The 26,258-nt window shown below is 40.4% G+C and overlaps 1 protein-coding gene across 2 annotated transcripts in view; it reads left to right on the forward strand.

The window, feature by feature from the left end:
* coro2ba (coronin, actin binding protein, 2Ba) overlaps positions 1 to 26,258 on the forward strand; it is a 70,863-nt gene that overhangs the window by 40,993 nt on the left and 3,612 nt on the right. Inside the window, exons 1-9 of one of the 2 annotated variants that reach the window (XM_033621226.2) lie at positions 1,630 to 1,795; positions 7,170 to 7,370; positions 16,924 to 17,040; positions 18,997 to 19,146; positions 20,792 to 20,956; positions 22,249 to 22,365; positions 22,473 to 22,577; positions 24,639 to 24,735; positions 25,067 to 25,179. In XM_033621226.2, coding sequence (XP_033477117.1) covers positions 7,170 to 7,370; positions 16,924 to 17,040; positions 18,997 to 19,146; positions 20,792 to 20,956; positions 22,249 to 22,365; positions 22,473 to 22,577; positions 24,639 to 24,735; positions 25,067 to 25,179 — 1,065 coding nt within the window. In that variant the 5' untranslated portion in view covers positions 1,630 to 1,795. Of the gene's footprint in view, positions 1 to 1,629; positions 1,796 to 7,169; positions 7,371 to 16,923; positions 17,041 to 18,996; positions 19,147 to 20,791; positions 20,957 to 22,248; positions 22,366 to 22,472; positions 22,578 to 24,638; positions 24,736 to 25,066; positions 25,180 to 26,258 lie in introns of those variants that run through there. The other variant, XM_078174110.1, reaches the window with a different exon arrangement.

Below are 26,258 nucleotides of genomic sequence, written 5' to 3' on the forward strand. Positions count from 1 at the left end.
AAAGTGCCTTTATGGGAGGTTTAAGAGGGTTCATGGTTGTCATTTCAAATCTGCAAATATCATTGGTGTTTGGGAGGCGCTTGTCACAAATTTTTAGGGGGCCCCAAACATTTGCCTGATGGTGCACCTCTGGGTATGGTGGCTCAGTGGCTCAAATGCCGCTGGTAAACGCCCCAAACGTTCGCCACAAGCTACAGAGGCTCCTGTTTGTTAATTGAATAAATTGTTAAATTGCCAGTATGTCTTGTTTCTTCATACTTCGATCATCCAATCCAACAAACGCCAAACAAGAGTCAGCAACAACAAAAAAAAGCTGTTTGGCATTGGCAGAGAAGATTTGGCAAATTTTTCATGGGCACAACCCACATACTCAGCTCTGCTGCTCATCCCACAAATACATGTTCCTTAATAAACAGGCTTTCCGACGGTATAAGATTTATTGCCAAGAAACATTTTTACAACAAAGAAAAAATCTACCAAACACAGATTTCCTTACTTTTGTGCTTAGTTTATTATGTCACTTTAGAAACATCTGTATGATGTGTATGAAACGTGCAAATGTAACATGTTTGTGTTTCACAGTAACGTCAGGCCAACATTTTCTTCTCATGACTTGGCTTGACTTTGACACTGAAGGGCATTTCTAAAGAATTTGACATGCTTGTAAAAATTCATTCAACATGTTGGTAATGCATTATTGGTACATAAACTGTTGATCCTAAAAGGTATATATTCTTAGAGCAGGATTAAATAATTACAGTTTGTAACAGATCATGAAATCACAGTTGTGTTTATCAGATTAAGCTCAAAATGTTGACCTTTTTGCTCACAATGAGCCCAATGTCAAAATATAACAACAAAATACAAAATGTGAAAGTTTTACCTCTGTGATTTTATTATTTAATACATAAAATAGTGAACTTTTCTAGATCATTTCAGTTGATTTGTATCATTAAATGCTGGAAAAAAAATGTTATCTGTCTACTTTTATACTATCAAGATTGTTCAAAGGATGAGAGAATTCTTTTTTTCCATTAGCTATTTTTATGCTCTCTGTACATGGCGGCAAAAATGAAAACTAACTCAAAGACAAGACATTAAACGCTACAGTGCATAAGCTGTGTGTGTAAAATTCAGACACAGAAGAGTTAGAAGATCATTTTGTGGGCTTTAACACGTTCCACATTGTGCAGTTTCTGAAAATGTTATCATCTTGCCGTTGGCACTGCTGCAGTTGCTAACAAGCTCTACAGTTGCAGACGTTCCTTCTGGGGTCCACCTGTCTTGGCAGAAGATGGGCAGGTCTCATGCCTGTGGCGTGAAGGATTAGAGTAGAGATAAGAGATTAAGAAAGGGAGTGAGAAACTGCCGGTGGTGCTGGGAAGCAGCCCAGAAGGGCCTTGCGTTTCCAAACAAGCAGTGGGTGGGAGAGGAAAGAGGATGAATGGCTACTACTGGCTGGGCTGGAGCGTGAACCGTGGTAGAGACAGACAGAGACAGAGGGCTGACTGAGTGGCAGGATGGGAGAGACGGGTAAGAGGAGGAAAGGGGGGAGTGCTAGCCCTCCAGCTATCAGTACCAGTAGGAGGAGAGGAGAGAGTTTAAAGGGGAGGGGGGGGAGGAAAAACATGAGAGAGAAGGAGGTAGAGCAGACACAGGCTGCCTGCTTGGATTTGAAGAGGAAGGAAGGGAGAGAGGAGATCCTGGCGGCTCGCTCAGAGAGGAGGGTGGATGTTTGCAGTCTGAGAAGGCCGCAGCACTGTGACTGTAGTGTCACTGTGAGGACACTGGGAAGGTAAGGTGACGTTTTCAGTGAGGGGATTACAAGAACATTAGTGTGGTGTTAAGTTATGTATGAAGGAGTTTCTATTTGAGTCTAACTTAAATTATACAGAAACAACTTTCTGCAAAGTTCAGGAGGCCTGTCTAACCCCAGAGGGAATCGTCTTGTGATCTGCATTGCTGGAAACAAAGTCACTTTCTTTTTCTTAGAGTTGTGTTTTTGTGTATGTGCACGCCGCCGCTCGTGGTCTGTTTGTGTGTTTTCCTGCTGCAAACCCTCGTGAGATAAGAACGACGCAACACACACAGATATCCTCTCTGTGCTTTACCCCGGTGACCAATGAATGAGCATCCTTGTAAAGAGAGCTCAAAGCAGGCGAGTCTCTTCTAACCGTCCCTCAGGCCACTCTCTGCTCCTCTTCTGTTCTACATTAATTCTTTAACAAGCTGCTATTATGCTGCTCATACAGACATGGCTCCAGACGAGCTGATCTGGGTTTGAATGGGACGAGAGTAAGACGTTTTTATGCTGCATATGACCTGCTCACAGTAGAATCATGCATATGTAAGGCTGCAACTGAATGTAACTTTCATGGTTAACGTTTCCATATTACTTGTTTTTGTCTAACAAGCAGTCTAAAACCCAAAGTTACTGAATAACATAGAAAGCAGGATAAGTAGGCCCTCAACTACTGTAAAAATACTCCATTACAAGTGTCAGCCGTACCTTCAAAATTTAACAAAGTAAAAGTACAGAAACGTCACCAGTAAAATGTACTTGAATTATCAAAATTAAAAGTACTTGTTACACAGAATGGCTGCTTTCAGATTTTGTTATTACTGATCAGCAGTTTTTTTAATGTTCTAGCCGGTGAAGTTGGAGCTAATTTTTTCTATTTAAAAATAGTTGAAACTACGTGAACTGGTCTCTCTGCCTGATGTTAAAGCTCTCACAAGTACAAGGATGAATGATTCGGTTGGGTCTTGTCATTGTGTGTAAGCGTCCTAATATTTCTACATGTAACTGTATATCTTTTATGTTTTTATTGTGTCGTTTTCGGCTGTAACTTGTTGTATACTGCTGTCTTGGTCAGGTCTCCCCTGTCAAAGAGATTGTTGATCTCAACAGGACTTACCTGGTTGAAAATGGGGTAAATAAATAGAAAAATAAGACTTTAGGTACCATTGGGTTGTATGGGAGCTATTTAAAAGAACGTTCAGATTGTTTGATTTATTCCAGATATTTTCTTTTTGTAGACTTTATCTTTTGCATAGGATGAGCAGTTGTGGACAGAGTACTGAAAATCTTTACTTCAAGTACAGTTACTACTTATTTTAAAGTGAAAATTACCAATTGAGAAACCTTGTCAGTTACAAGTAATGAAAGTCAGATTTATGGCAAATGTAGTGGAGTACAAAGTAGATTACTGGCTTAAAAATATACTTGAGTAAAGAGTGTAGGTACAGAATTTAAAGATGAACATGAAAAGTACTTGCTTTTTTTTTTTTACCTGTTTACCCATGTGCTTCACTTGTTATCTGTTATTAACCACCCCTGAGGACAGGCATGCACCTGGGAGGTTTGCTGTTTTTCTAACTAGGGCAAGAGAAGCAGGAGGAGCCATGATTTCTTTGTTTGCTTGTTGAGGATGAATAAACTACAAGAACACAAACATCTGTATTACCAACGGACTACTATTGCCTGTGTGCATTTCATTCATGTGGTGCATCATTTGTATTTTGGTTTCAAGTTTGTTTAATTTTGATTTTGGACAAATACAGGTCGTTAAATCTATTACAATGCATCAGATATTATGAATGTATGTAAAATCTTAATCTGAAAGGCGAACTATCCGCCAAGTGTTAGAGCAATGCATTGAAGTTAAGTACAGTATTTCCCTCTGATATGTAATTTAGTAGAGGTGTAAAGTAGCAGAGCAGAAAAGTGTTGATTTATTAACCTGACTACAGTTACTATTGTAAACATGTTCACCAGTGAAGATGAAAGTAAAAGCCATCCCCACATTCACATTAGTTTGGTGTTTCTCCACATATTTGTGTTTTTTTATGCTTTGTCTCTGGGATGTCTGCTGCTTACAGTCTGGGAACTAGTTGCTACCTTTCTTTAGAGCCCAGTCTCACTCCAAATTCGTCGAAATTCGGCACTTGGGCAGTGACTTGCAGCGTCAGACATCAAAGAAAGAAGGCATCCATGATACACAGCCAGTTGCAGTTATAGTTTAATGGTGCCTGGCGACATTAGGGGGGAATGGAGCGGGACAAAGACTTAAGTTAAGGTGGCAAAAGTCCGGCTGGGGCGGATGGGAGTGGTGGTGAATGGGTCCAACAAACACTGACTTTCACCCGCGAGAGCGGCGTTCACGCCCCGTAAGATTCTAAAGGCAAACCCTGTTCTTTTGTTGCCTAAACCTAACCACGTGCTTTTGTTGTCGAAGGAAAAAAAAGTCAATTAGCCGTGTTGTACTGACATAGTGCATTTATTTTTAAATTTCCTGTGAAAACAGAAGTGTATCTTGAAAGAAGACAATGCATATAACAGGCAGAACTTGACACGGTGTCTCAGAACGTCAACAACCAACACACCCAGGGTACCTTTCATGTCGTATGTGGATGTGGAAAGTCCATGACCAAAACGTGAATATGTGACGAGGTGGAAGTGAGAATGTGTTGTTCTTTGTAGCCCAACCTCACCTGAGCACTGTAGAGGCACATGCCGATTAACATCCTGAAAAGAAAGACTAAGAAAATGCAGGCAGAGGGCAGAGTTTCTGTAGTAAAATATACCGCCACACACTTCTATTGGGTCATAAGTGATGATTGAGAGGGATTAGTAATGTGTGTGTGTCTATACATTGCTTTCTTTTTTGGAAAATCCTGCAAAGTACATCTTTAAATAATCAAGGAACAGTTTCAGCACCATATGTTAAATTCAAAAAGACAAAAAAAAAACACTGTGACACTGTAATAGCAGTGGTGTCATAATACTGCTGCAGGCTCACTATGTGTCACATCTGAGTGCAAAATGATGGACCACGCTATTGTAGCCTACTGGATGGCATTTCTCCAGTCTGGTTTGAGACAGAAAGGGACGGGGAGAGACAATAGCAGCCACATGGTCTGAGGATGTTTCTATTTGCATGTGTACACCACTCCCACCAGTTCCCCTCCACATCCCAAGAACAATGCTGAATAGAGGATTGCCTGATGTCATCCTGCACTGCTGCTACTGATCTGACAAGAGTCACAAATCCTCTCACGCCAGATCCTGTTGTGAACTGATATGGTCCATCAGTAGTGTCACTGGAATTTATACTCATAAACAGATCCAGTTTCAGAAGATTTCTCAGAAAGTAGCCACATGAAATGACAGCAGCTTCTTTCCTTATGGGACAAAGGTCATTTGACGTCTACTTCCTGTGACTGGGTCAGCCTTTGAGTCCTTAGACAGAGCCAGCTCACACCAAAAAAAATCAAGAGCTCCATCAGAGCATGCTTGTGGTGGAGTGACAAACAAAAGAAGCGTCTTGAGTCGAACGTAACCACTTGTCTTTTGTTGGTGTGCAGCGGCGGCAAACAAAGGCTGCTTTTCTGTGTTCAAGATCCACCAGAGACAAAATAGAGTGATGAACAACAGGACACACTGCCATCTGTCATTTCGGTTGATACAGCTGTTTTTAGTGATTAAGTTATTTGGAAGAAATGTCTTACTTCTGCTTTTCCTTCTTGTCACATTAATCACTGCTTCTAAGGCAACGCGAAATGGTGTCAAAACAGTTTTCACCCAGTTTTCACCCTTCGAGCGTCTCACACCCATGACCAATTTGGACAATTTCCCACAAATGCATGTGTGACAGTTATCATGTCTGCACAGATGGGACAGCCCACCCAGCAACTGTGGGTTTGGTAGATAGGAATTTGACATCAGGCTTCGCTGCTTCTGTCTGCATTATCGTCATCATGTCAAGTTGCAAACATTACTTAAAGGATAAAGACAACTCACTCTTACAGTGTAATGTAATTTCTTCCTTATGTTATAGTACCAGCTTGGCTAAATTTTCCTCCTCTGCCTGCACAGAGTGTCAAAAATGCTACTCTATTTGGATGAATGCTGAGTCCAGGTCAAAGCTGTTACCCTTTATTGATTTTGCTGTAAAATTATATACTGTAACTATACTACATGTTTTAAAGGAGCAGATTATAAAATGAAAGTCTTAGAGTTTCGGGGCTGTTTGTCAAACAACCAGTACATCACATTGGGCTGTGAGAAACTGTGATGGGCATTTTTCACAATTTTCTGACATTTAGGGTGCTTTCACACCTGCCCTGTTTGGTTTGTTTGCCCCCAAAGTGCGGTCCGTTTGGGCAGGTGTGAACACAGCAATCGCACTCGGATGTGCATAAAAACAATTGGGATGAGACCTTCTTGAAGAGGTGGTCTCAGTCTGGTTACAAACAAACTCTGATACAGTTCATTTGTGGTGAGAACGTGTTCCGACCTGGATGTGAACCAACTGCAGTCACATGACACATTGTTTGGGTTAAACATGAGCATGTTACAGTCCTGGAGGATTATTAATGTGCACCTCCTCCTGTACTGCCTTAATATGCACATTCAGCACATCCAATGCATCAAAACATTGTTTTCTAGTTGGAGCCGCGCCTGGTTTTCAAACTGTATGGTTTGACTAAAATGAACAATGACAGCAATATAGTCCACGATGAGCAGCGCTAAAATCAACCTGCGTAGTTGTCCCTCCATTGTGACATTAGAAAGTGTCACATTTATCTTGCAAGTGTACTCTTCTTCACATACAATGATTCGTGTGATATCTAACAAATTAGCCCCCCGACGAATGACATTGCAGACTTAAGGCTTACTTACATAGATTAGGTTAAAGAAAAAAAAATGGTGATGATGTGCCTTAAAATGACTGAGAGTTCACTTGGTTTCTCACAGTTCTGTGTCAGTCTCCTGGGTCTAAGTCCTGTGTTTTGTGACCAATCCACCATCCCCAACCTGCCACCTCATGGGGACTACTTCCTTTTTTTACTCCTGTCAGCACATTGGTCAGTAGGTCAGAGTCTTCCCAAATACATGATTTATACACAAATTACTGGCTCATAATTACGTGGGATTTATACAAATTTTGTGCATTATTTTTTGTTGGTATACATACGCAGAGTGCATGAAAACAGCCTGATATGAAACAGCAGATGTAACATATTTGTGGTTTGCAGAAACACACACTTACAACATTTTTCCTCTTGTGACTGGACTGTAAACAACCACCAGTAATCTAACATAATGTTCTCTCCAAACTGAAACTTAAACTTACTTGTTCATCTCTTTTTTTAACCCTCCTCAGATGTCATGGCGTCCAACCTACCGAAGCTCCAAGTTTCGAAATGTCTACGGAAAAGTAGGCAACCGGGAGCACTGCTTCGACGGTGTCCCCATCACCAAGAACGTCCATGACAACCACTTCTGTGCCGTCAACTCCAAGTTCCTGGCAGTTGTCACCGAGAGTGCCGGCGGGGGCTCTTTCATCGTCATACCTGTATCCCAGGTAACTGGCACTGTCACACTTTTGATTGGCTGTTTGTTGTTGTGCCAACCAGGGGCAAAGATTAACGAGGTCTTCCCCTCTTTGGAGACAGCCTGAGGTTATTTGTCTACCTTACTGTATGCTTCAGTGTCGGAGGGGATATGATGTTATATTATTGTGTGTTAAATGGTCTGTTGTTAGTTTCAGAGAGTATTTGGGCATTTATATATACATGTGTGTGTATATATATATATATATATATTATACGACTCAGTGTGTGTCAAAGCATTTTGGATGTTGAGGTGTACTATACTGTGTATTTGTTTGGGGTTTACACCCTTAATCTTGTCTATAGGTTTAACAGATTACTTTGGTTTCAGCTACTTCACAGCACGTGAAGTTTGAAAACAGTTTTCTCACAAATTCAGCACAGACCCTCCCTGCTGGTTCAGAGCATGCCAGCCTTGAGAATTTAAAGCCAAAGTTGTAACAGGACAGAACTGCCAGCAGGATCACATAAGGACATACTGGTATTTCCCATAAACAAGACAAAAGGGCATTGTTGTAATAGAAAGCGTGAAATTCTTTTTCCTATTATAGGAAGAGGGAATGTGTTTCTTTTTACTGAGTATTCATCACATTCAGTAAACATCGCTTTACTGCTGTGGCTGGATTATTCATTACACAACAGTCCTGCAGATTTCAATATGAAACATAAGCCTCAGAGTCATGCATGTTATACACGTAGTAAATTAATGAATCATGGAAGGCATTACTTGGGGAGTATTTTTATCCGAGAACTGCATTTAACTGGAATCATGTTTGCTCTCATCATATGTGTGGTGGTGATACTGGGTTTGATACAGAGAGTACCAGATAGTTTCTCATTTTGCTTTTATGCCTACTATGAATTGAGTTGCCTTTATTCCTTTATGATTCTGGTTGTTGGTGAGGTTTTTTTTTTTACTGTATTAGAAACTGCAGTACAAACAGGAGTGTTATTTTTTCCTTAGTTGCCTCTCACTCCACTTTGTAGGTCTGAGAAAAGCCATAAAGTGCTTTGCCTCTTTAAGAGCGACTCTGCCAAGGTACTTGAAAAGCTCTTGGCTGCCATGCAGGGTCGAGTCAAGCTGTTATCAGGCAGAAGAAGTATCCAGAAAGCTGAGCAGCTCTGCTGTGAAGCAGGGAGACCTCAGCTGCATTTTACTTTACAGCATCATGAGCTATAGACGTCAGTCATGGAACAAGACAGACGACTGGCTCTGATATGTAGGTGATTAGATGGTTAGTGTGAAAAGCTGCGATGATGTCTGCCTTTTTCATTGTTTTCTTTAGAGCTGAACTGAAGCATGGATATAAAGAGAACTGGATACAGCGTTAAAGGCAGGGCCCCGTTCATTTGTATGGAAGTTGCTCAGTGGTGCATGAAGCCAAAAAGGTTTGATTTGTGGGTATAAAATTATCCAGATCTTCCACATCCACGGGTCTATAAAGCAGGCGCACTAGTGATTCCTTTAAACCACCTCCCAAACACTCGACCTTGGGCTGGCTCACATGAATGATACTTTATAATAACTCTGGATTTGGCTGTTATTGAATTTTACAACTGTTAGGACATAATTATTTAACCCTTTAAAACCTGGGCCAATTGGCTTGATTTCTTTAAAGAAAAAAAAACATGGGAAGAAGGCAATAAGCAATGAAAGAAGAAGTGACCCCCCCCCCCCCAAAAAAAAGGCAAGAAATTAGTTAAAAAAAAAAAAATTAAAAACAAGAAAATAAGGGGAAAAAAAGAAGCAAAAGAAAGTTTCAAGGAAATGACCTGGAAAGAGTGCTAAAAAATTATAATAATTCTGTAACATAATTTTAAAATGTAATAATATAATAAATATATGTAATAAAATGTAATAATATAATAAAAATAATAAATATTATCCCTATTTATTAAAAAAAATTTGCAACTTGTGGGACATTTCTTACCAAGTTGCTTAATGCCTTTTTCTAATGTTATTCAAAGAAATCGCACCAATTTGCTCAAGGTTTTAAGGTTTAAATACTTGGGAAAGGTGTCTGAAAGCAACATGAGAAAAGTGATGTCACTCCAGGTTTGAAAGGGTTAAATAAGGGTCATTTACTGTATGTGTTCATACTGGAAAATTAATTTACCTAAAAAGAAAAACTAATCGCTAATTGGCAGACTCTCTTTCCACCCCATTCTCATTACCAGGGTGTCAAATACCACCATTTTGTCACGCCCCTAGACGGGGGGACCCTTTTCATGAGACACACTGGGCTTGCAGCTAACTCCAGTATAAACCCATCTGCGGCAGTACTTGAGGCTGAGAGCAACTGGTGTAGAATACAGAGCAAGAAAGCCCGTGTCGGAGGCTACGAAAAACTGTCTCGCTATATTTAAAGACTTATTCTCATTTTAGGGTAAAAATAATTGCACAAACACAACAGTAACTAATGATTCTTGAAGTGAAACTCATATTCCAATGTGGTATTTTTCATGCTGTGTAATGACTCCGTCCATGACCCATCCAAAGACCATGAACTGATCGATTTCCTCCTCGTCAAAGGATTGCACTTAAGCATTTCCTCTGGTTTCTGCTGAGCTGACGAGTTCAGGCATGACATTTCTCATATTCAGCAGCAGCACAGGTGACGGCTTCTGTGGGACGATGGCTGCGGTTTAATGCTGTAGCCTCCGCTCAAAACAACAAATCAGCAGAGGTGATCCCTTATACAAGACGGTTAACATAAAAATATATTTATTTATCTTTATTTTTTAAGGTTACCTGTCACTGTATGAGGCTTCAGATGATGCATCCTTGTGTTAGTGTTTATGTTGAGAGGATGGTGTTGAATGATTAAGATGTCCAGATGACCATTTATGTTGGTTAACTTCCGTGGAAGAAAATTATACAGTTTCATCTTTCAAGGCAAGTGGTCTCTTCCTTGTGATGTTAACATTTAAATTATCAATCAGCTCAAAACCGACATAAATGTGATATATTTACAGTGTATTTAAGGGACTGTATACAATGCAAAATGTGTGACGTTCAGTCCACAGTTGTGGATTGAACAGTATTTTATCAAACGTAAATCAACATGCTGAAACACTGAATGGAGCTGACTCTTAATTAGAAGGAGGTGTGGTACCAGAATCAATAGCTGTCTGCCCTGTTGAGTAGTCATCATCATCAGAAGCAGTCTGAGGAGTAGGTAGACAAAAAGACAAAAAGACAATCAAGGATGGAAACCTCACACTTGTGGTTTCTCAAAACGAGCCCCTCCTGCTCCTCCATTAGAAATACAAGCCAGTCTGTGATGGCTTTGGCTAATGATGAGGTGTGAGCACGGCAGACATATTACGATGACAGCCGGCGAGACGGCCATATGGTTGCCCCCAGACAACGCTGCAAGCAAGTGAAAGGCCTACCGCTGGCACCACCTGGCACACACACCGGCCCAGAAATCGACACATAAGGTCACAAACACCTCATCATCACCCCAGACAAAGAAAGAGAGTGCAGTGGGTGTGGCGCCTTTTGAATCACTGCTACGACCACTAATCCCACTACTATTACTGTGTGTAATACAGCTTCTGACAAATGATAATCATTAAAGTCATTCTCAAGCAAAAATGGCAAATAATATTTGAGGTTAGCGTTTCAAATGTGAGGATTTTTTTCTGTTCTTTGTCTTTTGTGACAATAAGTAAATAGCTTAGGTTTTGCAATAGCAATTTGTAGACGTCACTTTGGGCTCTATGATATTGTGATGGGCGTTTTTCACTATTTTCTGATGTTTTATAGACAGCACGATGGATCGATTATTCAACAATGAAAATAATCGGTAGCTGCAACCAGGTAGTATCTCTTACCTTAAATTAGTTGGCAGTTTGTTCAATGCCAACGCCAAAACATGTTGGCGTTGAACGTCTCTGCAAACCACAGATACATCACATTTAAGTTATGTATGTTTAACAGCGCTGTATTGAGGGTGTGGTTTAGGCACAAAAAAATTGGTTATGGTTAAGAAAAGATCACGTCTTGGCTTAAAATTCCACATTTGGGGGGGTCACTATCCCTGGAGGAAAAACAGCAGTGTTTGGGTATTATTCCAGGGAAAAGCTATCTAGCTTTTAGCACACATAGCACATGCTTTCTGGGCATGCAGTAAATTGTATACATACTGGAAGAACATTTCTCACTGTCTCCAAGGCTTTTGGGAAATCTTGGGAACCTGATCCACTCATAGCTATCGTTGGAGTGACTGGCTCCTTATCCTCTGCTAGCAAATACTAAAAAAAATGGCTGTTTTATTTGTAATGGTGATTGTAAAGAAGTTAATCTTACGAGTGTGGAAGATGGACTCTGTTCGTACATATGATTTATGATTAAATGAAATGGCAAACACAGACTGAGATTCTATATTGAGGATAGAGGTATGGTGTTTGATTAGATTTGGGACCCTGTACTGAAATTCTTTCAGAGCGAAGGCTAATGCAATAATATTTTTTAGATGAAGCACCTTACTGTGAATATTTTCCCTTTTCTGTATGCGTAATTTTTACTACTACTTCTTTGTACTAATCACTCTGACTGTGGCCACTGTTACATATAATGTGCTATGCCTGTTTTCTATGCTCTAAAAAAGCAATAAACTATATATTCATTTTTCTTCTTAAAAGCCGCTGGGAACACAGCAATGTCTCGCTGAATCGCTTTTTTTTTTTTTTTGGTCTTGAACAGTAGTCTGCAGCTGCTTGGCAGGCGTCTCACCCACATGTCACGCCGTCCACAATTCCTTCCACCTCCCAATGACGAATTCAGCTTATATATTATGTCACTTCACAAATGTTGAGATGATACGTATAAAAATGTGCAAATATAACGTAAGCTTGGTTTGCATAAACGTAAAATGGCAACCTTTTCTTCTGGTGACAGGGCTGGTTTATTTCAACTGCTGGTTGATCACCAGCAGGATTTAATGCAATATGTTATATGAACAGATGCTGATTCTAAAATCACCTGTATAGATTCATTGACAGTGTACGTACATGTTTTAATGGCATATGTAGAGAGGAAATTGCCAACATATTAAGACCATGAAGTTAAACCATCACTGGGGTCATTATTACAAACAGCTCTGCTGCAGAGTCAGACACAAGCCAGCAGTGATCCAGTGACCACACTGCAGACCATGCTGCTGCTGCATATCAAAGCACCAACAGCATGCACTGGACCATTAACATCTGATAAACCAGAGCACCAGAATATCAATTGAACATAATAAGCATGACTCAGCATCTTTTGCCTCTTGAATCAGCATGCAGCAGCACTGATGTGTAGCCGCAACAACAGTGAACTCTTAAGAGAAGAAACGCTCCTGTTCTGTAATTCATTCATTCACATTATTACTGTTGTATCATATTATAGCCAGAGGAGTCATAAAATGCTGCCATTATAATCAGATGTAGTGTAGTAATACTGTAACTGCAGAACAGCAGTGGTAAGTCTTGTTTATGAGGATTTATTGGGAAGTACAGATCAATAAGAGTTGGTAGCAATCACAGTGTGGTACCTGTGGCGTAGTGGAGCTGCTGGTACCCGGCCCGCACATCTGTGCGTCACCATTAGAGTCGTCTGAGGAAATGAGCTGCAGGAAGACAATGAGAAAGTACATTTGTTTCTTTTCTGCCAGTTATTCATTTAACAAAACTGTTTTCATTTATATGTTTTATTTTTATTCGTGTGGTAGAGAGGAGGCATTAAATACTGCAACTTTTATTTATATCATGTTAAACTGCAGTTTCTAGTTTCCTCATAACACCTCATGAACCCCGTGATTCCCAACAGACATGATTTCTTTGCACATAATTAGCTCCACTTTAATAAAGGAGTCCCTTAGATCCTATGTTATTAATGTTTCGAGGCCATGTTAAAACCTCCCAGTCACTCTAACATTTATAGAAAAAAGATAATGTGTCATTAAAGCTTGGCTTTAGCCTCGCTAGTCTTTTTTTTTTTACATTTGTTTTTAACAGTTTTCCTTGAATTTACATATGCACATGTACATCTATGAGCACATTAAAGTTTCCATGTGAGTGCAGGAGAGGGATGTCAAAGAGCCTTCAGTGCTAAGTAGAGTTAATTATGTTTATGAATCATTCTCCCTGCTTTCTGAATGGCATACCTTCTCTTTTTACTATCAGTACATACTGCAGCTGCACTTACAAAGTACGCACTGTTGCAAGGAGTATTTATAGAGTACAACTTGGACATACAGCTTTGTCATAACACTGTGCTTGGACTTTGACTCGGGCGCTACCCGGCTCGGGATTATGTCAGTCAAATCAGATTCGGCCATTTATGTGAATATTCGACAATTTGTTTTGTTTTTTTTTTGTTTTGTTTTTTCATGTAAAGTTTGAATGGGCTCAGCGGGTTCTTCAGTGCATAGTAAACAAGCTAATGGAGCTAACAACGTAACAACCTTTTTTGCAGAGACTAGATATCAAACAAAAGCCATAGACTGTGTTGTATTAAGTTGCTGTGAGCTGTAAATTCACTACTCCCAAGCAGAAGAGGGAAGATAATGTTATTTCGGAGTCTTACGGCGCAAAGTTTCTCCTCCTCTGTGCCGCTGCATCACACCCGCAGCCGTCTGTACTAAGGAGTAGTGTGAAAGTCTGCAGCAAAATCTGAGGACCAAAACGTCCCCTAGAAATATGTTGCACTACAGAAGCGCATTGCATTCACTAAATAAATGAAAAAAATTGACATATTATCTCGTAATTACGAGATCTTATGTCGTAATTATGACATCAGGATCTCATAATTATGACTTATCTCAATGCGCTTCCATATTCTACAGATATAATGTTTTTATTCTGAAAAACATTGACCAGAAGTACCATCCTTGTGTTTCTCAGTGGACTAACAAATCAGCCAATGTTAATGTTATTACAGTATCAGCGAAAGGCCTTATTGTAGTATGACATCAGGATCACGTAATTACCAGAGCTTATCTCGCATTTACGACACAAGATCTCGTAATTACGAGATGATTTGTCGATTTTTTTATTCATTCAAGGACTGCAGTGCGCTTCCATACTGCACAGCACACTGACTTGCAAAAAAAAAAACCAACTGCTTGACTTGAAACAATCTGAGTTGACTGAAGGGTCACCGACTGATGATTCGAATCTCTGACTTACAAGGGGCAGCCCTAACTTTGACCCTCTTGAATAATGTTTTAACTTCACATTACCATGGAGATAAAACAAAACACCAGAGGTGGAGATGAACCTGGAGAGCTCAGCTGTTGTTCCTTTGCAATGTATGTTAATATTCCTATTATTACTATTCACCTAAATGCTCTGACATCTGTCACTGAGGCTTCTGTCAGCTGTCAATGAGCTGTCATCTGTTTGCGGCTCAGTCCATGTGACGTATCTTCCGCTGCACTGAGGATTGTGGGTCAGAACAGCCAGAACAGCATGCTGCCTTGCACTCTGCAAAATGCGCCTGGATGCAGTAAAACATCCTGGTATTTTTGGCATACTGCATTTGACACTGGAATGCACAGTCTGTCTTGCTTAGTCACACTGTCTCTTTTTTTCCTTTCCTCCTTTATTGACTGAACTGATGTCCCGTTTCACTGCTGTCAAATTTTGGCAGACGCTGGTCTCTATGGATTTTGGCATGTGTCCCTTATCTTGTTAGCAGAGCCTTCAGTATCTTTGGCAAAAGTGAGGAATTTTTCTGTGGGAAGACTTCCTGGTTTTAGCGGGTTATGTATGGTTGTGAAAAAGCATTCATTGATATGCTTTATTTCTGTGTATACAGTAAGTTAATATACTGTATCTGTTTTATATGTTGCTGAGATAATATTGATGTTGCTGAGATTATATTGATATGACTGTGCTGGCTATCTGACTTGTCAGCTAGGTGTCAGTAGCAAGCTAATGTTGATCAACATGGGTAAATCACACTGAATCACTTTAACCCCTGGGCCTTACTGAAGCTGTGTGATTGTGTTTCACCATTTCGCCTCCTGCTGTTATAAAATGAAAAGTCTTGTTTGAGCGTGAGGGGGCAGCTTGTATTAATGTATTATTTCATTCTCTCAGTGAGGGTGCTACTGACATTTTATTATAGTTATTATATTTTATTATATTGCAGTTTGTTAAGGCTTGATAATGCATCTGGAGAAAATCTGCAGGGTTCAGCAAGGACAGTGCATTCACACACACACACACACACACACACACACACACACACACACACACACACACATACAGGATTTCACTGAAGCATGACCCGACGCTCTTAAACAAATCTCTGAGGAAATAAAAAAAAGAGGTCAGTAAATTGAAGTGACATCAAACATTCATGACAACATGACCGACATTAAAGGCTTCTGTCATCTGCAGTTATGAGCCACTGCCCCTCTGTGGACTCTGTGGGTTATTGCAATAACAATCATGTGCCTCAGATGTCCCCGCACAATAACCAGGTCTGTTTTGTTTTGCTCAGGATTTATCAAGTTATCTCACTGATGTGATTTCACCGTTATTACATTATATCAGTCCTTCATGTTCATGTTGATAAAAAAAAAAAGGATAGGTTTGTTCAGTGATGTAGATGAATACAGATTTATGACCTGCGTCCAGCAGCAAATTAATTTAATAAATTACTTCTTTTTATCATTTGTTATCATTGTAGATTCGGTCTTGGAAAACAAATGTTCTTTTCTACTGTTGTTTTGTGTAATTTATGCTCTTTTGTGATGTGTTTTACCACAGATACAGTACTCTACATTTTTATGTGCAAGAAAAAAAGGCATACATCCATTACTTTTTCTCAATTTAATAATAATAGAATCAAACTATTCCGTATATTCCGGCAGTAGCTCAGTCCATAGGGACTTGGGTTGGGAACCAGAGCCTGTTCGAGTCCCCGTCCGGACCAAAATATGGAGCGTGGACTGGTGGCTGGAGAGGTGCCAGTTCACCTCCTGGGCACTGCCGAGGTGCCGTTGAGCAAGGCACCGAATCCCCCAACCGCTCGGGGCGCCTGACCAAAGGGCAGCCCCCTCACTCTGAGATCTTTCCACTTTGTGCATGTATAGTCCTGTTTGTGCATGTGTGTCTTTCAGACACATGTGTGCATGTGTGTCTTTCAGACTTGTGTGTAATTGATAAGCAAGAGTGAAAACATTGAATTTCCCCTCAGGGGGATTAATAAAGTAATTAAACATAAACTTATACAATGAAAGTTAACAAAATAACTGGACAAAAATCGTAAAATCATCACTGTAAGGTCATCATCATCTTAGGTCACCATATGTGTCTCTATTAAATCAGACCGAATAAGCCAGCTTGAAAAAGGTGTGTTTTCACAGATGGGATTTGAAAGTGGACAGGGAGTCAGTATTGCGAATATTGTAGCTCACAGTACAGTAGATTGTCATATATGCTCATATTTTCATTCCTTTCACCCACATGCTAAAACAGGAACACTAAAATGTAAAATAACGTACTCCTCTCGCTCTGTTTCAGACCGGCCGCCTGGACTCTCATCACCCAAAGGTGTGCGGCCACCAAGGCAACGTTCTGGATATCAAGTGGAATCCCTTCTTTGAAAACATCATAGCATCCTGCTCTGAGGACACCTCGGTACGTGTCCCACTTACTTTCATTTTTAACGTCTGCTTTTTACCAAACAGGTCAGCTCAGACTGATTATAGAAGGTAATGGTGCTGAATGATGGTAGGGCTTTGAAGATGTGAAACACACACTATCTGTGAAATCATGAGGCTGTGTGATGCTGAGGTTGACAGCCGCTGGGCCAGAAGGCAAAGAGGTCATCGAATACTGGACACAAGCCTGTGATTGGATTTCAGCTGGCAGCTGCTCTGGTTGTTGTTGTTGTTGTGAGCCAGTGGCCTGAAAATGGCAAATGACAGATGTGGAATCATAGACTGTAAAAATGATAGACGTAACCATCGTAAAGTCACCGAGTGGTTTATGGACTTACATTTAGAAGCCTGGAGTTTGTATTTTTGCTGTCTAACTTGCTTTTTGGAGCCAGAAGTGACTATATTGAGATGAGATGGTAGAGATAACTATATTTAGCAGCTAGCTTAGTTAGCATGCTGCATTAACAGCTATGGCTAGCTGTGATGATGCTTAGTTTTGCTAACAAAAAACAGCAAAATCAGGGGTCTTTGACATTTTTTAGGGCAAGGACCCTTTAGCTGAAGAGAGATGGAGCAGAGACCTCTTGCTAAACATTTTGTACAAAATTGGGTTGCATATTAAACTAGACCCACAGCAACATGTACAGCAACCTTAAGTGCCAAACATACCCCTTTATGATGCATACAATACTAAGATATGAAAATAATAATTACTAGCAGAATTATAGATTTATGTATCATGTTTTTTCTGAGGTGGATGGCCCGCAATAATGTCCGCACACTTGAAACAATAACACAGCTACTTAGCCAGTATGTCTGGACAGTACGCAACTGCTAGCTAACTAGTTTGCCTCGCTGTAACAGACACACACAGTGATTTAGCTGCCTATCTAGTGACAAAACAATAACTGCGTGGGTCCCCCTGTGGTAAATCTGAGGAAACTGTAGGGGTTGTGGACCCCTGTTAAAGACCCAGAACTAAAAACACTGAACAAGACTTTTTTATGGCAACCAAAACGTTACACTTAACTGCCATGACCTGAAAACAGACTGAAGTATCTACAGTTACCCCTGCACTCTGTAAATCTGAGGTAACACCATGGTTACATAACCTAACCATCGTTGTTGTCACAGTACTGACTTGTCAACTGACGGCACCCACCTTAACTTTAAGCCTAAATGAAATGTAAACAAGAGAGTTGTATATAAATTCACCTCACATACAGTTTTTGGAGACCGTAACTGTTTTGTGTACCAGGCTGTAAACATGTTTATTTCTGCTGTAAAGTTCGGCATTTTAAAATGGAGGTTGATGGGGATTTTGGAGCCAGCCTCAAGTGGCCATTTGAGGAACTGCAGTATTTTGGAACTTCCGCATCGGCTTCATTTTTCACTCCTGGCTGGTTGCTGTTTGTGTGAAATAAGAAATACACACACTAGCTGTTCAGTAACTGATTACATAAATGACATCATACACAATGTCAAATGTAATCAGTATTAGTCTTAATCTCAGATGTTACATGACAAATACTGGGAATCTGTGGGCCTTTTTTTCCCAGTGCATGCAGCTGTTGCATTACACTGCTGAGCATAGTAAAGACATAGTAGCACTGTGCCCTGTATAGTACTTTCACTTGTTGACGGATAATCTCCTCTGGTCGAACACAGAGCCTGTGGCCATCGCTGTAATCCAGTCTAATCCTAATGCAATGGGCTACATTGATACTGTGCTATTTTTGATCAGAGGGATCTCTAGCTGTGTCACACTGATTGTAGTTTATATTAAAGACAAATATGAAGTGGCCTCTGACAAAAGCATAATACTTACTGACCCATTTTATAAAAACGTGTGTGTGTGTATGTGTGTGCTTTATAACAACCCAGACACACTGTGTATTCCTTTATACTGACTCTGTTTATGTGAACGTGGCAGGTGCGAGTATGGGAGATCCCAGAGGGCGGTCTGAGGCGCAACATGACGGAGGCGGTGCTGGAGCTGTATGGCCACAGCAGACGGGTGGGCGTGATCGAGTGGCACCCCACCAGCAGCGGCATTCTTTTCAGTGCTGGCTACGACTACAAGGTACCACATCAGTGACGAGTAACCAAGCTTGAATAAACATTGTACAGTGGCAGCAGCATGAACATCACCTGCACAGTGATTCAGTTAACATAAAACACACGTTTAAGGAAATATTCTTTCTTAGATACTCATTATATTTTGTCAATTTGTGTTATTTAGCTCATTCAGGAGTGACAGCAACTACACAGTTCAACACTGATGCCCCTATATGACCTACATAAAAAGATGAGACCATCAGCAAGAATACTGGCTGTTTCTATATAGTTATTCTTAAAGAGACAGTTCACCCCAAAATCAAAAGTACATGTTTTTCTCTTACCTGTAGTGATATTTACTGATCTAGATTGTTTTGGTGTGAGTTGTTGAGTGTTGGAGATATCGGCCATAGAGATGTTTTCCTTCTCTTCAGTATAATGGAACTAGATGGCACTCGCCTTGTGGTGCTCAAAGCGCCAAAAACGACGTTGAAAAACTCAACAACACTGTCTCTTTCGAGAAATCATGACCTGTTAACTCAAGATGATTCGCAGACCTTGCTGCGAGCAGTTTCACATAGGGACTATTTTCCCTCTACCAAACTACACTCTCCAACCATATGACTGTGCAGAGGTAAAGCCTGATTTATGGTCCTGTGGCGTACCTACAACGTACCTACGTCGTTGCCGTGACACCGTCGTGAACCCTTCGAACTTCTCCGTCACTCCATTTTGTCGCGGTGCAATTCACCGCCAGAGCGGTAGGAGGCTGCGTTCCTTTCCTGAATGGTCATCGTTGTCTCCAGTTGATTCTTTGTTTAGCTTCTGGCTTTTCCGGTCACAGAGAAATGAACGCGGAGCACGGACAGACGGCTCCGTCCATATCGGTCCGTATCCGTATCCGTATTGAACGTTGAGCATAAATGGGCCTTAATACTGCAACATCTACATCGCAACAGAAGATGTTTAAAGATGGCGGGGATGGCGCAATCTGGAAATATGGAACTGGAAACGCGTTGCTACCAAGCAAACCACTCACAGCCCTCTCGGTCTGCGCTGGGTCTGCATCGCCTCGACGTGTAGTTACATTTTTGGGGAGGTGCACGTCAGGCTACGCCGGGGGCTACGGCGAGCCTTCTGCGTAGCCACATACCCTACGACGTAGCGACGTCGTTGATTTAACGCAGGACCATAAATCAGGCTTAAGTGTGCATCGACTGCTAGCTTACCTAGCACCACCGAGCTAGCTAACGTTACAGCTCAGCCGAGGGGGACACTATTTATGTTTACATCTTTCATTAGCTCAAGCCTCTTGTTCATGAGTAGATGCACACTTCCTTCCATGTGGTGATTCGGTTGGAGGGTGTAGTTCTGTTGAAGGCAAATAGTTCCTACATAGAAAAAATGATTTGTTGCAGCCCTGTGATTCAATAAAGCATTGATGAGTGCTTTTCAAAGAACAGAATATGATATTTAGCCTCTGTTGAAACCATGAGACATGCTTCTTATCTCACTTTAGATATCAGCGGAGAATACTGTCTGATATTAGTAGTCGCACACAAAAACAAACTCAGATCCTTTTGATGAGCTCACAACTTAATAACATCACTGATTCAAGCACCACAGCCATCTAACAGCTCCACCCAAACAATCCCTCCTGACTGTGTCAGATCCTGATCTGGAACCTGGAGATCGGAGAGCCGGTGAAAATGATCGACTGCCACACTGACGTCATCCTCAGCATGTCCTTCAACACAGATGGCAGCCTGCTGGCCACCAGCTGCAAAGACAAGAAGCTGCGTGTCATTGAGCCACGCTCCGGGGCCGTCCTTCAGGTCAGCAGGAGGGAGTGGGTATTTTTGTGGGAGTGTGCATATTTAGGGGACAACTGTTTGTGTTGAAAATATCCTTTACTATGACTGATTATACTGAGGCAATTATTAATTGTGACCTCATAAACACAAAAGTATGTGTTCTTTTGTTGAGCTGTTTTCCATGGTTTAGGCCCCCTAGTTCAAATTAGGAGAAACTTATATTAGATATACTTATATTTTAGGATATAGAGTACCTCTAGATTTGTGACAAAAGCTTCAAGGAGGCACTGTCCTGTTTCAACATACCTCCACCCCTAATGTTAGGTTCATAAAGGTTTACAGTTTGGTGTGGAAGAACCTGACTGGCTTGCACAGAGCCCTGATTTCAACCCCATCCAGTACCCTTGGGAAGAACAGGGTCAGAGACACTGAGCCAGATCTTATTGCACAATATCAGTGCTCGACCTCACTGATGCTCGTGTTGCTGAATGGAAAAAAAAAATCCCTGCTGCAAAAATCTTGTGGAAGGCCTGAAACCAGGAGACTGGAGGCTGATACAGCAGCTGATTAATGCTGATGGCTTTAAAATCAGATGTTTAACAGTCAAATATTGTGTAATGTTCAGGCTCTCCACTCATCATTTTGGCTGTATTGTCTCCTTAGTCCTTCGGCAGGCCTTGTACCTTCAGGTCTTTAGAGAGACTCCAGCTCCATGAGGACACGTATTCAGTTTTTAAAGCCAAAACTTTGGTCAAATTAATTTCTGTCTACACAATAATAATTCATCATTTCATTTTATTGCTAATTAAAAACTACACCACTCCTCAACCACTTATTGTTTGACCTTGGTGATCCTGCCACCTGATCACTATGATGAAATGGTTTCTAATTAGACCCATGTGCTGTGGCGCTGGTGCACCAAGTGGAGGTGATCAAGACCAATCAGCAGGAGGAGCAGAAGTGACAGAAAGAGAAGGGACAAATCATAAAAATATTCTGTACCTGAAATACAGATTTACTCTGAAACAGAGGTGTATTTTTGGCTGTGGTATTTCATTTAAAAAGAAAATTAGATAAAATAATATTGATGCTGGTATGCCAAGGTTATAGAGTAACTATTAAAACCATGTATTAAATAATTAAAATGTTATGTCATTAAGATATTGGAGGGTTGCCTGTTATAGAGCCATATTCTTTCTCTGTCTTGTCAGAACAATATAATAGTCACAAGACTGAATAATTAAAATACTTTAGAGAATGAACTTGAGGTGCATGTACCATTAAAGCTTTGTTTTTGTGCGTTGCTCCGACAGCAAGCCAGCTGTAAGAACCACCGTGTAAACCGAGTGGTGTTCCTGGGTAACATGAAGCGACTGCTCACCACAGGGGTTTCACGCTGGAACACCCGACAGATCGCTCTCTGGGATCAGGTCAGACAACACCTCCATATGGCTTGTGCATGTAATGCCAGAGTGGGTGGAGCCTGTGTGTGTATTTAATTCCCTGTGTGTGTGTGTGTGTGTGTTGCTCTTCCCAGGAGGATTTGTCCATGCCAATTGTGGAGGAGGACATAGACGGCCTCTCAGGACTGTTGTTTCCCTTCTATGATGCTGACACGCACATGTTGTACCTGGCAGGCAAGGTCAGCACCAACCCCATCTGTGTCGTAACAGTTTTTCATGACTGTAGTATTTATCAGATTTACCTGATTCGGATGTAAAATGTAAAGGAGTTGTTAATGACATTTAATGTGAATGTTTGTGCATATGAGTCCCCGTCAGTGTGTCCCTCTGGCTAGCTAACCGCTGCCAATCTGCACTGCACTCACCAGGCAGTTACCGCTGATATGGGAGCAGCCATGTAACAAAAGCCAACACCCACCCTGCGCTTTCCCCCAGGTTAACAATGTAAGCTCGGTCAGCACTGTTGCCATTGTTAGCACTGTTTTAGCTGCTAGCACCATTAGCTGCTAGCCACCGGCTCAGCCAATTCCATGTCAAGAGCTGTATGTAGACAGCTGAATCAAACTCTGACTCACACACTCTGCATGTCGTATACAGCTCCTTTAATTTTTCTACTATGAAGGGTTTCTACTAGGTTAGTATTCATCTTTTTATAATTAAAGATGTTTGTACGCTGATAATAACAAGTGTGTAGGAGAGATACAGGCATTTACAGACCCAGGAGAGACGATTGAAATTGTCACCTGACTAGATAGGGTATAAACAATCAGTACAAATTTAATATGGCAAATACCAAATAAAATAATAAGCTATAAAGGTCAACAATGACCTTTTTAAAGCAACAACAACATACATGCATAATTCACATTAATAGTTTAGTAAGAATGTCGCCATTTGGCATCCCATCAACAAAAATGTAGAGGAGGAGGAAGTGCCTCATAAATAAACTGAGCAAAAAGGTCAATGTCAAACCAGTATGAGATAAATTTGATGTGTCAGTGTCAAATATGTTTCTTGTAATGTCTGTTTTTATGCCTTATATTTGATAGGGCTGCACAATTAATAGAAATATTTATCAAAATCACAATACTATCCACTCTAATGATTTATTCCCAAATAAGTAACGTTATCCTTATCGTCTTTCTCTCGGTTGCTTGCCATCTGCCTGTCTCTGTTTGACAGTGACACAGGCTTTCAAAATAAAGGTATGACCAAAATATGGAGATATAGATTGATGTTTTCACTTTGCATCGATGACATTGGATCATTGAATCAATCAATTGAGCCAGATCAATGGATCCTGACACCTAGTACAGACCCCAGAAAAATCACACCATCTTTTTTTTTTCTTTTTCAGTGAAAATGAAATGCAAAAATTATGACTCATATCGCTTCATCTTTTTTTTTTTTCTTTGAATATTATGCAGCCTTAATATTTGACAAGTTGTTTCTACAGGTCGTTTTTCAATCTGTGTCAGATACCCGATCCAGTTTGGGTGACTGAAATGTGATATCATTATTAATCTTGTATGTAAATGTAAATCAGTTTGCAGAGTGACATTCACATTATAAAAGTTATTGTTAAAATATTCAATACTTAACACTTTGAAACATCCTTCAATTATCTGTCATCACTTCAGTTGCAAAGTCACATTTTTCACACCTGTTAATGCTTGTTATTTATAATATCAGTCTTGAACTGGTAAGATGGTTGCTCTAAAAGAGATGAATTTTACTTTTCTCATCATCAGTGCCCTCCCTTCATTTAAAACATTTAAAGAAACATTGAAATAATTTAAATCTATAACAGTACAGTTTATTCTTAGAATTGGAGCACAGCACCAAATAAGATGAGGCTGTAGTTAATGCACTGAAAGTGCAGTCAGCAATTCTAACCTAATACACTTTGTCAGATTCAGCAAATATCTCCTCACTGACAGAGAGCTGCATGTTCAGCCATGACTCTGTAAGTAACAAACAAACAAAATTGCTCAGACTGAGCCACACAACAATATCATGATGTGCACAGGGCAGGGAAAGGCCATGGATGTGCAGTGTAAAGAGAAGGACAGTGGGAGCGAGAGGGACAGTAAATCTGGTGCATGAATGTCAGCAGTCTTTCTCCAGAATCACTGACTCCACCTTTAAGAAGCCTGATGTGAAAAACATGACACGGTTGAAACTTTGAGGAGCTACGTGTTGATCTGTTCTGTAATTGCCACATTCTGGTGCCTTGGCAGGGGGACGGCAACATCCGTTACTTTGAGATTACCACAGAGAAGCCGTACTTACAATACCTAATGGAGTTCCGGTCCCCGGCACCACAGAAAGGACTTGGTAAGTCATTTGTTGATGAACAATATATGAGCTCTCTTGCTGAGAGCAGAGGGACACATCCAAACCACTTCATGAGCAGTCTTTAGAGACGGGGGGGGGGGGGGGGGGGGGGTCACTCATCTGAAAGTGGTGTTGCAGGGAAAAAGAGCCAGATGAATTTAAATATCCCCTCGCTGTAGTTTTCTGAGCTCCACATTCTGGCTGTCGTTTTGCAGCAGGTTGATGTTTTTCTCCTGTTGATGTGACTCCAAAATAGCCATGAATTCTGGGAGAAGATGTCATGTTGTCAAAACGGTTGTGGCACCACATGCTCTCTTGTTTTTGTCTGCAGGTGTGATGCCAAAGCACGGGCTGGATGTGGGAGCTTGCGAGGTGTTCCGCTTCTACAAGCTTGTCACCCTGAAGGGTTTGATTGAGCCCATTTCCATGATTGTGCCAAGAAGGGTGAGCGAAATAATGAAATGAACTGATTCTACTCTGTTCTCTCATTATTAATCATTTCTGCAATATGTCACATTCATCTAGCACATAATGGGTTAGAGAGCCATTAAGGTTTTGTCTGACTTTAATCAACTTCTCTAAGATACACAGTATTCTGGCATGTAATGAACAGAAACACACAGTGTGTAAGCTGGCTAATCAGAGCTGAGAGCAAACAAGGACAGAGGTAATTAATCCCAACACAAGAGGATAATTTTTCATTTACTGGTTTCACTTTGGAACAAATGTGTCGGTGGTCTGCAGCAAAACAGAAAGAAGAGGACAGTAAGTGCTCGCTGAGGCAGTGGTGTGCATAAAACATCTTTTCAAACCCGTGCAGAGAGGTCACATTTCATGCTTTGAAACAAAGAAAGCTTCTTTATATGGAATAATACTGGGCCAGGCATAAGGAGAAATATTACAAGAATGAAATCGAAAGGTTGAGGATGAAGTCAAACTTTCAGCACTAGTGTCAGGCATGAGAAAAAATACATTACAGGAGAAAGATGTATATATACATTTACATATGAATGAATTAACTTTATTCATATAGCACCTTTCGTGCACAGAATGCAGCACAAAGTGATTTAAAATTCAGCGGCAGAGCCAAACAGCAAAGAAATAAAATCATACACTCATTCAAGGAGAAATAAGAAGAATACATAAATAAATTAATTAATTAATCAACCAATTAAAAGAACATTTTAAAAATATTAAAACACGTAGCTGCATTGTGATTCGTTACAGTTGCTCCAATGTTAAGAATAGTGAATTATAAGAAGAATAAGAGAAGAAATAGAAGTATGTAAATATAAAGCAATAAAATAAAAATAAAATGACATAAAATAAAATAGAAATGAAAATGTACATCAAAATAAAAATAAAAAATAGAATATGCGTTATGCTACAGTGTTTAACACTAGTACTTTAGATATAAAAATATTAAAAAATAAAATATATATCGTCACTATGGTGAGGCTGTCAGTGTGAAATTTAACTACAATATAAACATCAATAGAATAAACAAGAATAGAATAAAAGTA

This window comes from Epinephelus lanceolatus, chromosome 2 (assembly GCF_041903045.1).
Source record: "Epinephelus lanceolatus isolate andai-2023 chromosome 2, ASM4190304v1, whole genome shotgun sequence".
In the NCBI taxonomy this organism is placed as follows: domain Eukaryota; kingdom Metazoa; phylum Chordata; class Actinopteri; order Perciformes; family Serranidae; genus Epinephelus; species Epinephelus lanceolatus.